At 43.5% G+C, this 17219-nt stretch overlaps 1 protein-coding gene across 2 annotated transcripts in view; it reads left to right on the plus strand.

Annotated features, from left to right (window-relative positions):
• The first annotated feature begins 5997 nt into the window (after window positions 1–5997).
• Window positions 5998–17219, plus strand: part of slc2a12 (solute carrier family 2 member 12) — a 37162-nt gene continuing 25940 nt past the window's right edge. For both annotated transcript variants that reach the window (XM_067983858.1, XM_067983857.1), the window contains exons 1-4: window positions 5998–6094; window positions 12242–12356; window positions 15343–16677; window positions 16982–17104. In XM_067983858.1, coding sequence (XP_067839959.1) covers window positions 12254–12356; window positions 15343–16677; window positions 16982–17104 — 1561 coding nt within the window. In that variant the 5' untranslated portion in view covers window positions 5998–6094; window positions 12242–12253. The remainder of the gene's footprint in view (window positions 6095–12241; window positions 12357–15342; window positions 16678–16981; window positions 17105–17219) is intronic.

Consider the following 17219-nt stretch of genomic DNA (forward strand, 5'->3'; position numbering starts at 1 on the left):
CCAAATGCATTACCTCACATTTCTCCGGATTGAATTCCATTTGCCACTTTTCTGCCCATCTGACCAGTCCATTGATATCTTCCTGCAGTCTACAGCTTTCCTCCTCACTATCAACCACACGGCCTATCTTTGTGTCATCTGCAAATTTCTTAATCATTCCCTCTATGTTTAAGTCCAAATCGTTAATGTATACCACAAAAAGCAAAGGACCTAGTACCAAGCCCTGCGGCACCCCACTGGAAACAGCCTTCCAGTCCCAAAAACACCCATTGACCATTACCCTTTGCTTCCTGCCACTGAGCCAATTTTGGATCCAATTTGCCACATTCCCTTGGATCCCATAGGCCTTTACTTTTTTGACCAATCTGCCACGTGGGACCTTGTCAAAAGCCTTGCTAAAATCCATGTAGACTACATCAATTGCGCTACCCTCATCGATCCTCCTTGTCACCTCCTTGAAAAATTCGATCAAGTTAGTCAGACATGACCTCACCTTAACAAATCCGTGCTGATTGTCCTTGATTAGTCCGTGCCTTTCTAAGTGACGGTTTATCCTGTCCCTCAGAATTGTTTCCAATAATTTGCCCACCACCGAGGTTAGGCTGACTGGCCTGTAATTACTTGGTCTATCCTTCGCTCCCTTTTTAAACAACAGTACAACGTTAGCAATCCTCCAATCCTCCGGCACTACGCCTGTATCCAGTGAAGTTTGGAAAATGATTGTTAAAGCCTCCGCTATTTCCTCCCTGGTTTCTTTTAACAGCCTGGGATACATTTCATCCGGCCCTGGTGATTTATCCACTTTCAAAGATACTGATCCCCTTAATACTTCCTCTCTCACAATGTTTATCCCATCCAATATTTCACACTCCTCCTCCTTAACTTCAATCCCTGCATCATCCCTCTCCTTTGTGAAGACAGATGTAAAGTATTCATTCAGAACCATACCCACATCTTCCACCTCCACACATAGTTTATCTTTTTGTTCTCTAATAGGCCCTACTCTTTCCTTAGTTATCCTCTTGCTCTTAATGTATTTATAAAACATCTTTGGGTTTTCTTTGATTTTACCTGCTAATATTTTTTCATACCCTCTCTTTGCTTTCCTAATTTCCTTTTTAACTTCACCCCTGCACTTTGTATATTCCTCTAAGCTTTCTGTAGTATTGAGTTCCCGGTGTCTGTCATAGGCTTTCTTTTTCTGCCTTATCTTACCCTGAATGCTTTTTGACATCCAGGGGGCTTTAGATTTGGCAGCCCCTCCCTTTTTCTTTGTGGGAACATGTTTACCCTGAACCCCTTGAATCACCCCTTTGAATGTCTCCCACTGCTCTGACACTGATTTACCTTCAAGTAGTTGTTTCCAGTTTACTTCTGCTAAATTACTTCTCAGTTTAGTAAAATTGGCTTTTGCCCAGTTGAAAACTTTAACTCCTGCTCGGTCTTTGTCCTTTTCTATAACTATGCTAAAACTAAATGTATTATGATCACTATCACCAAAATGTTCTCCCACTGTTGCTTCTTCCTCCTTCATTTCCTAGAACTAAATCCAGAACTGCCACCCCCCTCTCGTTGGGCTTGCTATATACTGGCTAAAAAAATTCTCCTGTACGCAATTTAAGAATTTTGTGCCTTCTTTCCATTCACACTGTTTGTATCCCAGTTAATATTCGGGTAGTTGAAATCCCGTACGATTACTGCCCTATTGTTCTTGCACTTCTCAGAAATTTGCTTACATATTTGCTCCTCTATCTCCCTCTGACTGTTTGAGGGCGTATAGTAAACTCCCACTAGTGTGACTGCCCCTTTTTTTGTTCTATAGCTCAACCCATAAGGCCTCATTTGATGCTCTTTCTAAAATATCATCTCTCCTCACAACTGTAATTGTTTCCTTAACCAAAATTGCCACCCCCCTCCCTTTTTATCCCCCACTCTATCGCGTCTGAAAACCCTGTAACCAGGGACGTTGAGCTGCCAGTCCTACCCCTCTATAAGCCATGTTTCTACAATAGTTAAGATATCATACTGCCACGTGTCTATCTATGCCGTCAGCTCATCCGCCTTATTTCCTGTACTCCTTGCATTGAAGTAAATACATTTAACGACATCCAAACTCCTCTGTTGTTTATTTTCTAGCCTTTGTTCCCTCTGCCTTCCAGACTCACTCACTAATTTTCTGCCTTCCATTTCCAGTTCTGACTTTATCCCATCTGAATCCACACTCAGGTTCCCATCCTCCTGCCAAGCCAGTTTAAACCCTCCCCGACAACACTAGCAAACCTCCCCGCAAGGATACTGGTCTCAGCCCTGTTGAGGTGCAACCCGTCTGGCTTGTACAGGTCCCACCTCCCCCAGAACCGGTCCCATTGCCCCAGGAATCTAAAGCCCTCACCCCTGCACCACATTTGCAGCCATGCATTCATCTGCTCTATCCTCCTATTTCTATTCTCACTAGCGTGTGGCACTGGGAGTAATCTGGAGATTACTACCTTTGAGGTTCTGCTTTTTAATCTTTTTCCTAACTCCTTAAACTCTGCCTGCAGGACCTCATCCCTCTTTCTGCCTATGTCGTTGGTCCCGCTATGGACCACGACCTCTGGCTGTTCACCCTCCCCCTCCCAGAATGTTCTGCAGCCGCTCAGTGACATCCTTGACCCTGGCACCAGGGAGGCAACATACCATCCTGGAATCACGTCTGCGGCTGCAGAAACACCTGTCTGCTCCCCTAACTATGGAATTCCCTATCACTATTGCTCTCCCGACCTGTCTCCGAGTGAGTGTAGGCCTTGAGCCTCGACCTTTATTTGCGCCCCGATGCCAATTCCTGTGCTCCCGTAGGTCCGCTCCCGCCTCCTGCTGCGCTCCGAGTTATCCCCGCTCTCTGTCTGCTCAGGTCCGCCGCGCCCTGCAGAGAAAGTTAGGAAAAGCAAGGCAAAGCAAAGGAGTGCCTCCTTCCCTCACTTCACCAAACTCCCACACTTACCAAACTCTGAATGGGGGGGATGGGGTGATGTCAGTGAGCTGGTGGGGGGGCTTGCGGGAGGGTGGATTCTGCGGTGCGAAATTTAAAAGGTGCAGTTCTCCTGGGCACTGATTCTAACTGAAACAACCATAAGCAAAGCACATCATGGGCTGGCTGAAACTGTTCCACAGGCTGCATCCATATGTTTGACACCCCTGCTCTACAACTTTCAATACTAAAATTCAAAAGAGAGTCGTTCATCCTCATGTGCAAATCCCTTCATGGCCTTGCCCCTCCTTATCTATGTAAGCTCTTCAAGCTCTACAACCCTCACAAAACTCTACACTCTTCCAACTCTGATCTCTTGTGGATCTCCCACTCCCTTTGCCCCATTATTGGAGGCCATGCCTTCTGCCATCTAGGCCATAGGCTCTGGAATGTCCTCCCTAAACCCCTCTGCCTCTCTCTCTCTCCTTTAAGATCTTCCTTAAAACCTATGTCTTTGATTAAGCTTTTAGTCACCCATCTAATACCTCCTTCTATGGTTTGGTGTCACTTTTTGTCTGATTATGATTCTGTGCAGCACCTTGGGACGTTTTTCTACGTTAAAGGGCCGTTATATAAATGCAAGTTGTTGCTATCGTTTTAGCTATTTTCGTTTGTTGGAAAGTGACTGCAATCGTGGGTTGGTAAGTGCTCACATAAGGAATCTGTCCTCCACTCTACAGAGATTTGAGTGGGCAGTGCAATCACAGCTCCTTGCTCATAGTGCTCATGAAATACTGTCAGTGTAAAGGTGGCACTGCTACCTTGCTCATTCCGAGACCGAATACCTACAGAACTGAAATCTGAAATCAAACACTGCGCCTTTGCCAAAACTAGACAGGTCTGGAGGCACTCTATTAAGAACATAAAAACATGAGAAGTAGGAACAGGAATAGACTATATGGCCCCCTCGAGTCTGCTCCGCCATTCAATAAGATCTTCTTCCTCAACTCCACTTTCCTGCCCAATCCCCATATCACTTTGATTCCCTTAGTGTCCAAAAATCTATCCATCTCAGTCTTGAATAAACTCAACGGCTGAGCATGCACAGCCCTCTGGGGTAGAGAATTCCAAAGATTCACAATCCTTTGAGTGAAGAAATCTTTCCTCATCTCAGTCCTAAATGGCCGAATCCTTATCTTGAGGCTATGACCCCTAGTTCTTTACTCAGCCAGGGGAAACAGCCTCTTAGCATCTACCCTGTGAAGCCCTCCAAGAATTTTATACATTTCAATGAGATCACCTCTCATTCTTCTAAACTCCAGGGAATATAGGCCAATTCTACACAATATCTCCTCATAGGACAACTCTGTCATCCCAGGACTCAATCTAGTGAACCTTGGTTGCATCCCTATACAGCAAGTATATCCTTCCATAGCTTAGGAGACCAAAACTGTACACAGTACTCCAGGTGTGGTCTCACCAGAGCCCTATATAATTGCAGCAAGACCTCCTTACTCTTATACTCCAACCCCTTGCAATAAAGACTAACATACCATTTGCCTTCCTAATTGTTCTTTGTACCTGCATGTTAACGTTTTGTGATTCGTGTACAAGGACACCCAAATCCCTCAACATTTCTTAGTCACTCACCTTTTTAAAAAATATTCTGCTTTTCTATTCTTACCAAAGTGCATCATTTCACATTTCCCCACATTATACTCCATCTGCCACCTTCTCACCCACTCACTTAATCTGTCTATATCTCTTTGCTTCGTCCTCACAGCTTACTTTCCCACCTAGCTTTGCATCATCAGCAAACTTGGATACATTACACTTGGTCTCCTAATCTAATGTAAGGAATCTTACAACACCAGGTTATAGTCCAACAAATTTATTTTAAAATCACAAGCTTTCGGAGATTATCTCCTTCGTCAGATGAATGAATGAAAAGGTTCTCAAATCGCATGTCTTATACTATGTTGGGACAGCATCACACCAATCAAAAGGTGTCGTTGTTATTCAAACAGGCCAGTCACGGAGAACAGCACGTCCCAGTACACTCGATATACATTGTGTCTATTACACAGGCAGGCAGAAAGAAACTCAAAATGGCAGAGAGAGAGAGAGAGAGAGAATTTTAAAAAACATATAAATTTTTTCCCCCTTTTTGCTGGTGGGGTTACGTGTAGCGTGACATGAACCCAAGATCCCGGTTGAGGCCGTCCTCATGGGTGCGGAACTTGGCTATCAACTTCTGCTCGACGATTTTGCGTTGTCGTGTGTCTCGAAGGCCGCCTTGGAGAACGCTTACCCGAAGATCGGTGGCTGAATGTCCTTGACTGCTAAAGTGTTCCCCGACTGGGAGGGAACCCTCCTGTCTGGCGATTGTTGCGCGGTGTCCGTTCATCCGTTGTCGCAGCGTCTGCATGGTCTCGCCAATGTACCATGCTCCGGGGCATCCTTTCCTGCAACGTATGAGGTAAACAACTAATCTAAGTCATTGATACATATTGTAAACAGCTGAGGCCCAAGCACTGATCCTTGCGACACCCTACTAATTACAACCTGCCAACCTGATAAGGACTGTATTGCTTAATATCTGTCAGCTGTTCACAGTTTAAAATAGTTTTACATAAATAAGCCTATGGGTGGAACTTTCAACTTTGACGGGGCGTGAAAGGGGCAGTCCTTTCCATTAACTTCAAGTTGAAAGTTCCGCCCTACTTCTTAATTTGTTTCTTCTCTTTTAATCTTGCTGATGTCCAGTACAATGGACCCCGACCTTTCATCCAACTTTCTCAATAAAGAAAAATAGGCTCAGAGTTTAATGATTCTGTCAAGCTTTCTTACTTCCATTTATTTTTCCTTTCCTGTTTTTCTCTCCCTTTGTTCAGTTCAGTGCAAAGTAGTTATAGCCAACATGGCACTGTGCCAGTTGAATTTTGCATACAGGCTATGCAGGAAGTATGTAAGCCTAAAATTTCCCCATTGAAATTATGATACACCTTTAAATTTGAAACAGCCCATTTGCACCTTGCACCCGGTGGTGCACATCGCAATGACGGCCAGATGTAGTCCTCAGAAAAAAAGGGCCTTTCCTCTAAACTTCAGATCAGAACAGCACAGAGGTACCGTGAGCTATAGGTAAAGAATTCATTTATAGCAACTGATTGTAGCTTTTCATTTATGTTGTTGTTGAAAAACAATCCAGTGGTTTTGTTGTCATTAAATTATGAAGGGATGGGAGAGAGTTTGACGGAAACAAACTATTCCCAGTGGTTGAGGAGTCTAGAACAAAGGGATATAGATATAAGATTAAATGTAAGAGATTTAGGACAGAGAGCAGGGGAAACCTTTGTACATAAGAGCATTGTGAGACTGTGGAATACACAGCTGGAGTTAATGATTGAAGCAGAATCCATGGAGGAGAAATCCAACTCGCAACCACAGATTTTGTGCCTGATAAATGGATGGCCAGCAGTTGAAACTTGAGGCAGGGGTCTGGTGGGGGTGGGGGTGCATTTCGGCTGCCCCTTTCACTCCCATGACCCGTCTGATGCAGTATTAAAGCAGAACAGAAAATCATGGGGAACATTTTTGCAATTTTGTAATATATGCTCCTCGCAGGTGAGGCTCTCCTTTGAGAGCACAGATTTGTTAAATTGGCCTTACCATGTACCTTGAAGTTTAAAAATAGATCCAACAATATAATAGTAGATTTGATCCGTACAAATTTATTTGTGGAGAGAGCATTTTGAGTTTTATAACTGGGGTGGGTACTGATGGTATTGAGCCAAATTTTGCTGTGGTAGGGCATCTAACAGTGTCTGCCGTTACTTAGATTTGCCCTTGCATGTTTAGGTTTTTACATTTTTTGCTTGGCAAGTTGCTGAAGGTGTGAGCTGATAACGTCGCAGTGAGAGAAACAGGGCATCTGGGACCTGAGTGAATAGGACATCTCCTTAACCAATCAGAATGAAGGATTGTGAAATAAACAGCGCAAGGACTGAGAAGGAAGTGTAAATTAGAGTGGGTGAATTCAATGTCAAATCAGGTACAGAAAGAGAAATAGAAAGGGAAATAAAGATTGGATTAAGAGAGAGAGAAAAAACGAGACAGAAAGGAAAATTTTAAAAAATCAGTATTTAAAATTTTATATTTTTAAAATCTCCAACAACAATTAAAACCTAAAGAAATGAGCCTCCACACTTGTAATAGTTAATTTTTGGGGCTAGAAAGGTTGATTGGCAGTAATTAACACTTGTCACATCGTTAAAAGGGTATTTAGACTTGAAATGACTTGACTTAACTTTCTGTGGTCAGTTTAGTCTGTATCTACCGCGCAAATACAGCAACTTCACGACATTCAATGCATTTCAATGGTGAGACAGACAGCGAGATGCCGTTTTCCGGTAGCTAATGGTGGAGCAGCGCAACTCGGACAGCAACTTTTGGATATCCACTCCTTGTCTGAAGTTGCTGTACCATTTGCGGATAAATAACGGCAAGTGCCATTAGCCTCACTGTTATTTTGAGAGCACAATCTGGCCCTATACGTCTGCCACTAATAGGTGTTAGTGAAAGGAACACTTTGAAATAATGGCATGGAAATTATGTGAGGGTTCTCCCAAAGAAACGGTGTAAAGGGTCATTTTTAGTCACTTATGCAGTTTCTCTAGGGGTTCCACCAACCTCCTTATGGTAGGAGATTGGGAGAACCTCTGTGGAATTTCAGGGCCAAAGAATTTAGAGCTTTGCACAAGAAGTTTACAATGCTAAAATGCATTAGCTTACCTGCGATTATTCCTATCAGATACCAATAGGCTAAATAAGTCTGGTGACAATGCTAGTCACCTGATCTTAATTGAGAAACGTTACGAGTGAAATTTCTGGAGGTCCTGTGGCATGGGCATATCGGTGCCAGCGGCAGGAGGGTTAGCAGAAAATCACAGGTGATTTGCCCACAACTTTCTGTCTAATCATAACAGTTAGGGCAGGGGCGTAAAACCCTTGTGTTTTTCCAAGGGTCGCCAGGGGCCTGGACATGGGAACATTCTGCCCCACATCTCTCAGCCAATCTGCTATGTCAATATCCTACTGTATAATGAAACTAAAATTGGGGACAAATGAAAATTTTTTTTTTTTTAATTCGTTCATGGGATGTGGGCGTCGCTGGCGAGGCCAGCATTTATTGCCCATCCCTAATTGCCCCCGAGAAGGTGGTGGTGAGCCGCCTTCTTGAACCGCTGCAGTCCGTGTGGTGACGGTTCTCCCACAGTGCTATTAGGAAGGGAGTTCCAGGATTTTGACACAGCGACAATGAAGCCATGGGACGTTTAGCAATCTGGCGTTGGTTAATTTGTAATCTAATCAGACCCACATCTCACCTTCATTCCCCGAGTTTACTAGTTAGGTATTCTTCTCTGGTTGTTGGGAATTTTATTTTTGCTTTTTCTCCTTCCTACTCTGAAGGCAAAGTCTTATACTGTGTTGTACAGAAATCCATTTCTTCACTGGCTTCTGGGCTTTACTGTGACCTTCACCTTCTCTGCCGCTTTCGATCGAGACTGTATTCTGTGCTGGACGGCCTGTATTCCAGTACCTTGCTTGCTCCTGCGGGCTGAGTTTTCTGCTCCTCCCCTGAGCTAGCTCTGGTCTGTTCCTGCTGGCTCCCATCCTGCTCTGGATTCTGCTCCCACTCTGCTGAATGATCTCTGCTTTGCTGCTATCCGCTTGCTTCCTGTGACCACTGACTAACTGCTCCACTTGTCCTTCAGAACTTCTCGGTCACCCTTTTGCTGGACAAGGTTGGATCGGTTCCTCAAGCTCCTACAGCTGCTCCCGATTTTGTGTGCTCCTCTCCTCCCTACAACTGTTACTCGGACCGGCTCTCTCATCTGCACTGTTCCTTTGGATTTATCTGTCACCCTCCCTCGGCTCCCTGGACTTCACTGCTTTTGGTCCTTGGGTTTCACTCCCACTGCTCCTCTCTCCTCTGCTGGTATACGAGATCCACTGGTGTGCACCGCTACCATCTGAGGCCACTATGCAGCTCCACTGGATCTCTGATTCATCCTCTGCTGGCTCATGATTGACCCTCCACTACTCCTTGGTCCTCTGATTCCACTGAATATCCTCCAGCAGTGCGCCCACTGATAGTCTGCCTCTCATGTCACTCCTGGAACCACTCACTCTCCACAACTGTCTTCAAAACTGGACACTGGTTTGTGGATGTTGCAAGCTGATTCCATCATAGCTACAAATCAACTTCAAACCATCACAGGACCTTAGACTTTAACTTTGGACTCTTTCATATCGTCTCCTCCATGTCCTCTGTTTATGACCAGGACGTGTCTTTCCGAATCTCTGCCATACTTATGAGACCGGAATTCCCTTTGTGTTCATTCGCGTAAGCATTTTGGCTGCCGCTCTGGACCCAAGCCCATTACTTCTCTTTCTTTTTTTTGTTTAACTTTGGATCCTTCTCAGGCCTCTCTCCTAACTCCTCTCCTTCCAGTCACCCAGTCATGTCACTTTTCTGAAACTTTAAATGAAACTTGGCTCATGGGTGACCACACCTTGACCCTTATTGAATCCCCACCACCTGGCTATACTTTCTACCAGCTGCCCAAGTGCTGCGGTAGTGGTGTGGAAGACCAAAACCATCGCTTTTGGCACCTGCTACAAACCTCTTGCCACAGATTCCTTGCCACCGATTCCATTCCCTTTCTGACCACTGTCTCAGGTTGAACGAGATTGCTTGCAACCTTGGTGTCCTATTTGACCCTGACCTGAGCATCCAACACCATATCCACTCCATTCACCTACTTCTCCCTCTGTAACACCTTCCCCTCCCTAGTCTAAGGCCAATTTTAACATTTCCACTCCTATCCTGGCTGAGGTCAGCTGACTCAACACAAACCATAGATAGATCTTGGAACTTGTTTAGTCTGTGTGGCTCAGCACCACCTGTCTGGTGCATTGGGATGTTCGCTGATGATTGCACAGTGTTCAGTTCCATTCGCAACCCCTCAGATAATGAAGCAGTCGGTGCCTGCATGCAGCAAGGCCTTGAGAACATCCAGGCTTGGGCTGATAAGTGGCAAGTAACATTCGCGCCAGAAAAGTGCCAGGCAACGACCATCTCCAACAAGAGAGAGTCTAACCACCTCCCCTTGACATTCATGGCATTACCATCGCCGAATCCCCCACCATCAACATCCTGGGGGTCACCATTGACCAGAAACTTAACTGGACCAGCCACAAGAGCAGGTCAGAGGCTGGATATTCTGCGGCGAGTGACTAACCTCGTGACTTCCCAAAGCCTTTCCACCATCTACAAGGCGCAAGTCAGGAGTGTGATGGAATACTCTCCACTCGCCTGGATGAGTGCAGCTCCAACAACACTCAAGAAGCTAGACACCATCCAGAACAAAGCAGCCTGCTTGAGTGGCACCCCATCCACCATCCTAAACATTCACTCCCTTCACCACCGGCGCACTGTGGCTGCAGTGTGTACCATCCACAGGATGCACTGCAGCAACTCGCCAAGGCTTCTTCGACAGCACCTCCCAAACCCGCGACCTCTACCACCTAGAAGGACAAGGGCAGCAGGCACATGGGAACAACAACACCTGCACAGTCCTCTGCAAAACTCTGCAGAAATGGTACGAACACCCATTTATGCCATTTCTCCGGAGTTTCCATTGAAGTTCAAAAATTCCAGGCGAATGTTTCTGGCCAAAGCTCTGTGTGATTTTGTAAAAATGTAGCCATTGCTCCTTATAACTTTCGAATAATGTGGTAGACCTTGACCTTGTGCAATAGTGTCAAATGAGTGATAGCGAGTCAACAGTCCATTATTCAATGGAGATAAAATTCAGGAGAGATGCAAAACGGGCTGCTGACTCGCTATCGCCAGTTTTACTCTATCTCACAAACTCAAGATCTACCCCTATTAGGAACACGTGAATGTACAGGACCGGAAAAGACCAGTGTGGTCCACCAGTCTTGTCCCAGTGTCTTGGAAATATTATATCCTGTGAAACCTCTCAAACACTTCTATTAAATTTTTCTTCAGGTACTTATCTAACTCTCTTGAATTTGCTGATACAGTCAGCCCCCATTGCCTCCCTTGAAAGTCCATTCCATACATTCACCATCCCCTGCACAAAGTAATTAAATCTAAACTGTCTTTTCACTCTCCCTCTTGTAAGTTTAGTATGTCCTCTTATTGTAGAATCTGTAACTATATTAAATATATTAACGTTTATCATGTCCACATCCTCTAGGATCTTGAATATTTCAATACAATCACCCCTAAACCTTTTTTCCAGTGTAACCATTCCCAGCTTCCACAACCTCTTCTCGTAATTCAGGTTCCTAATCCCAGCTATCACTTTAGTTGCTCTTCACTGCACCCTCTCCAGTGCCTAGATGTCTTTTTCAATATCGTGGCCAGATTGTACACAATATTTCACATGGGGCCACACCAAAGTTCTGCACAAACCCAGAATCTCTTCCTGAGATTTGTGCTCTATTCCTCTGACTATACAGCCCAAGATCCTGTTTGCTAAATTTACTGCTGTTGCACGTTGTGCTGATAGCTTCAGCGGTCTATCCACCAGCATCCCCAAATCCTTCTCTTGTGCCGTGTCCTGTAGAATAAACCATTTTGCTTATATTGTTGCTGTTTATTATCCTTTACCCAAACTCAAGCTTTTGAATTTGTCCATAATAAATGACAATTGCACTCATCGATCTGATTCCCAGTCTATCCAAGTCCTTCGTCATTTGTTTCTTGATTATTTATAGTCTCTTCCAGTTTGATATCATCTACAAATTTGGAGAGTTAGTTCTGGTTATGTCCCCACTTCCAGATCATTTATATGTCCTTTAGAACAACTAAGAGCCCTAGCATTGATCCTCGAGGCACCCCACAACTTACTTCCATGTTGATCCAGTTCCATGTACAACCAACCTTTGCTTCCTTTTTTTCAACATATTTTCCGATCCATTTCAGAAGCACTCTACCTATGCCATGCCATCCAACTTTTTGGACCAATCTCCCACATTTTGATATCTAAATAAATAACATTCACTGTATTTATACAATATGCGTTATTTTTATTGAAATACCGAAGAGCTTTTTTAAAAATAAAAAATGGAATTTTAATCTACAGTGACAGGGAGGTGCGTTTCATAGTTTTATGCTATGCCTGAGTCATTAAGTTAGCTATCTCTGTGCAGACAAGTAATGAAGATTACATTTTATTCTGTTCTTTTTTACAGCAAAACATAGCAATGAACACCGAGGCAGAACTTGAGCAGGAACTTGAATCCAAGTCAACTGAAATTCCCAGTGATTTTCCATATGCTATCCTGAACCAGCCTACAACTAACAAAGGTAAAAGGGTTGTGTGCTGGTACATTTCTCAAAGCTGCAGGGTTGCTGATTTCAACCGGCACCTCTGCTAACTCCCTCTCTTCTGACTTCACTGTCCTCCCATCTCCCCTCAATCTCACCTACATATAAACTCCCCCACCCATATCCTCTTGACCTCATCACTGCACCCGAGACCTTGATCACTGACAAGGCAATCTCTGACCACTACCTCCTCTCCCTTACCACCTACCCTCCTCCAATCTCACTATTCCCATATTCTGCTCAGGAAAAAACTCTTCCCCCTGTTCCTTCACAAATTCCCAGCTCTCTCACCTTTGACCTTCTACCCAGCAGGACACCTCTGCCACTCTTGACTTGCTTAATCACTCTCTCATCTCTACCCTCGGCGCTTTTGACCCTTGCAAATCTACCACCTGTTTTCCAGCTTTGTTGCTCTTTTTGGTATAGCCCCTATTTTCAGTCTCTGGTCAGAGGGGTGCAAACTCGAATGTACCTGGAGCACAACTGGCCTAGTCACCAATCACCAGATCTGGCTTGACCACGTCAGGCTTCACCATACTTTGCTTCCCTTAGCTAAAACCATCTCATTACTCAACGATCATCCTGGAATGCAAAGACAATTCCAGGCACCATTGTTCCAAGATCAACTACCTACCTCCTTATCCCCCTTAACTCTCACCTCAAACACCAAATGTGAGGGGCTCATGGATTTCTTCATCTCTAAGACTGAGATAATCTGTGCAGTTGTCTCTACTGCTTCCTCTTCTTGCTTCTGTCCAACATCTCCTACCTTTCCAAAATCTCCAACATGCTCTATCCCAGTAGCCCCAATCTTTCCTGTGCTCGCCCACCCCCCACCACTGCCCACTCTCTCAATGTTCATCTCATCCATGAAACCTACCTCTGATTCCCTCAATCCTCTCCCTGGGCACCATGTTACCTGTGTCAATGGTTCCCTTTCATCTGGCACTGCTCCCTCTTCCCTTCAAAACCACTGTCATCACCTCCTCTTCAAAAAGCCCACCCTTGACTCATCCATCATCTCCATTTACGACCATCTCTCCAAGTTCCATTTTTTCTTTAATGTTCTTGAATGTGTCAGAACTTTCCAGCTTCACGTCCACTTTACCTGAAATTTCCTGTTCAGGTCATTCCAATTCAGATTCCGCTCTTTTCAAAGCGCCGAAATGACTCTAACCAAAGTCATGAAAAACACCTTCTGTGACTGAGACCATGGTGCATTATCCTTTCGTGTCCTCCTCAACCTCTCTGCAGCATTTGATACGGTTGACCATGCCATTCTCCTCCAACACCTTTCCTCCATTGTCTAAGCTGAGCTTTAAACCGCACATCCTATCCATCACCAAGACTGCTTACTTGCACCTCCAAAGATTTCCAGCCTCCGCCCCTACCCCAACCCCTCGCCCCACTGTTGGTAGAAGAACTTTCAGCCACCTCAGTCTTACTTATTGGAATTCCTTCTCCAAATCTTTCTGCAACTCTCTCCATCTTTTAAAACCTCATCAAGATCTACCTCTTGGGCCATGCGCTTCATAATCCCTTCTAATCTCTCCCACCCTAGTTTGAAGCCCATTTTCCTTACGTCTATTTATGAAATACCTTGGGATATTTTTCTACATTAAAGATGCTTTATAATTGCAAATTGTTGTTAAATGGATCTCTCTAACATGCTCATTCATCTGGGAAGAAGAGGTTTTTTGCCAATCTACCCAAATCAGTTAATGAATATTATAGAAAGTCAAAAATATTTAATTTCAACTGGCTTTCAATGTATAAATGCCAGTTATAAAAAATTAAATTGTATTAGATATAATATTTACAGTGTGCTTTGTCTAGTATAGGGGGTGCTGTGGCCTCAATGCGAAATTTCTGGGTAGGCTTAGTCCCTGGAATAGCTTGCTTTATGTCTCTTTTACCTTACAGAGTTGTCTATGATAGTAAACGCTTTATTGAATGCAATCCTGTAATGTAAATTACCCCCTAAGGCTCAGCACCCTGGGAGGCACTGAACCTTCCTTGGGAGATAGTTTCACTAGGGAATTGTAATGGCAAAAAGTTGATGGCAAAGATAAATGGCTCCCGCTGACACCACTTATGATCTGTCCACCGTTTTAATTTTGTTTGTAGATAGGCTGAACTCTCAGTTCACCCAAATAGGTCAGCAATGCACTTTTGCTGTTGTTGGCACGCACAAATCTTCTCATGGAAAATGCAACTTTATTTATGGATATGCAATTGGTCTGTTATTGCCAAAACCATTCTGTAGTATAAATGGGACCAATTTGGCACCAAGGGAAATGGCTCAATATGGAACTGCGTATTGGAAGTAGTTCTGTAATATGAAAGAGGCAAGAAAAATCCAGCTGCCATATTGGCCTCTGTGTAAGCTTGTGTTGCAGCAAATGCCATGGGCAGAAAATTGGGTGGGCTCCATTATGTGCATGCGATTCTTCCTACCCAATTTTCTCTATGCACTGCATCCAGATGATCCAATATGCCCAAGTGCAATAACAACACAATCTGGCCCTTTATCTGCAACAGTGCCACCTTTTACAAAGCAGCATGTACATTACGTAGCATAACCGTGTGCACCTGTAAGAACAACAGATATCTCAGTAATTCCACCATGGTGATTGCTGGCAACACAAAGACTTGAAAAAATCTCAAATGTCCCATTGCCTAATGCATGCTTAAACAACCTGGGTTCGACGGGTGATTTAATTCTCCATTTGAACTGTTGTGTGCAACAGACTGGGTCCCATGCAGTGGCATCTGTAAATGAGTTCCCCAACCAAGAGAATCATGGTCACCAGTATTCAGTGTGATTTTTTTTTAGTTTTGATATAGAATATAGAAGTGCAGCTACAGCAGCTCCTCAGGGCTTTAGATGATTCCTCATGATTTAGTTTAATCGCCACAGTTTTGATCACCATAAGTCTCATCAATGATTTGACTTTTTTTCTAGGATCTTTTAGCCTTATTCTCATTGTTTCATCTTTAATTGCTTCTGGAAGTGGACTTATCTTTGGCTACGAGCTTGCAAACATTTCTGGAGCTCTTCTACAGCTGAAAACTGTTTTACAGCTTACTTGTGAGAAACAAGAAATAGTTGTAAGTTCAATCTTAATTGGAGGCATTGTAGGTTCCCTCGCTGGTGGATACATCATAGATCGATGGGAAAGGCGGATAGGAATCATTGTAACTTCTTGCTGTTTTATAGTGGGCAATGTCATTATGTCAGCGTCTACCTCCTACGCAATGCTTGTTGGAGGTCGCATCGTGGTGGGAATCGCTACAACTTCAGGTGTAATTTCAGCATGTATTTATCTATCGGAGATTGCACCACCAGACAGAAGAGGTTTGCTGGTAGCTCTGACTGAATTCATGATTGTTTTTGGTGTTCTGTTGGCATATACTTTTAATTATGCTTTTTCTAGCATTTCAAATGGTTGGCGGTACATGTTTGCAATTGCTATCCCGCCAGCTGCGCTTCAAATCATTGCCATGTTCTTCCTTCCACCAAGTCCTCGGTTTATGGTTAAGAAAGGATATGATGAAAAGGCAAGTCTCATCCTGAAGAAGATTAGATCATATTCCAACGTTGATGATGAGCTGACAAACATCAAATCTTCCTTGAACAATGAATGCGAGTATAAGTTTTTAGATCTGTTTAGGTCAAAGGACAACATGAGACTACGAATCAAGATAGGATTTGGTTTGGCCTTTTTTTTGCAAGTTACAGGTCAACCAAATGTTTTATTTTATGCATCCACTATCTTAAAATCTGTTGGCTTTGCAAGTGATTCAACAGCAACATTAGCTTCAGTTAGCATGGGGCTGGTGAAAGTGTTTGGCACAGTTCTAGCAATGTTTCTCATTGACCTTGTAGGACGTAAAATATTTCTTTACATTGGAAGTACTGTTATGATTGTATCATTGATTATAACGGCAATGGTGATCCATAAAATCCCAATACAGTTCACGGACATCTGCAATTACCCCAATCACACTAATCACTGGCAAGATAATGTCACATCTACAGTTTCTGGATATAACTCAACAACTACCACAGTCTTTCCTTCGAATATACACTTCAGTTCATCAGCGCCTAGAAGTTTTTCAGTAGCAAAACAAGGCAATATGGAAATTACAATACTACAAAATGAATCCTCCTCTCCATTCACGGAAAACCCTGAGAAAGATGGACATAGGACTGAGCAAGTCTCTGCTTTGTTGAAGTGGCTGACTCTTTGCTGCCTGCTTGTATATGTTGCTGCCTATTCTATAAGTTTTGGACCAGGTAAGCAACTCTATGTAGAAATGAATCCTGCACAGATCATGCTATCGGCGGTGAACTTTATAAACTGTATACTTTAGAGTATAGAAAAGTTGGTTAAATATTTTGTAGTAGAATTTGAATCTAATTGTGATGGTTATAAACTGTATGTGATTTTTTCCCATGGTTTAATGTTTGCTGAGATTTTTACTTGTGTTCAAAATGATGTGAACTATACTTGTGCATTCTAAAAGAATTGTCTATGAGCAGTATTTAAGTTTGGAAGTATTAACTCTGAATTTATTTTCTTCTCTGTCTCTGATTACAGTAGCTTGGGTGCTGCTGAGTGAAATATTTCCAACAGGGATAAAAGGCAGGGCCATGGCTTTCATAGGATTCTTGAACTGGGTCATGAATCTGGTCATTGCTTTGACTTTTTTGACCATGGCAGGTAAGGCACAGTCGCAGAGGCTTTTGGAAAATGTAATTATGGGATGAAACCTGGAATTTATATAATGAGAATAACTCTGGTCACAGTTTGAAACTGGAACTTTATTTGAGTTATT

This window comes from Heptranchias perlo, chromosome 5 (assembly GCF_035084215.1).
Source record: "Heptranchias perlo isolate sHepPer1 chromosome 5, sHepPer1.hap1, whole genome shotgun sequence".
Taxonomy (NCBI): Eukaryota; Metazoa; Chordata; class Chondrichthyes; order Hexanchiformes; family Hexanchidae; genus Heptranchias; species Heptranchias perlo.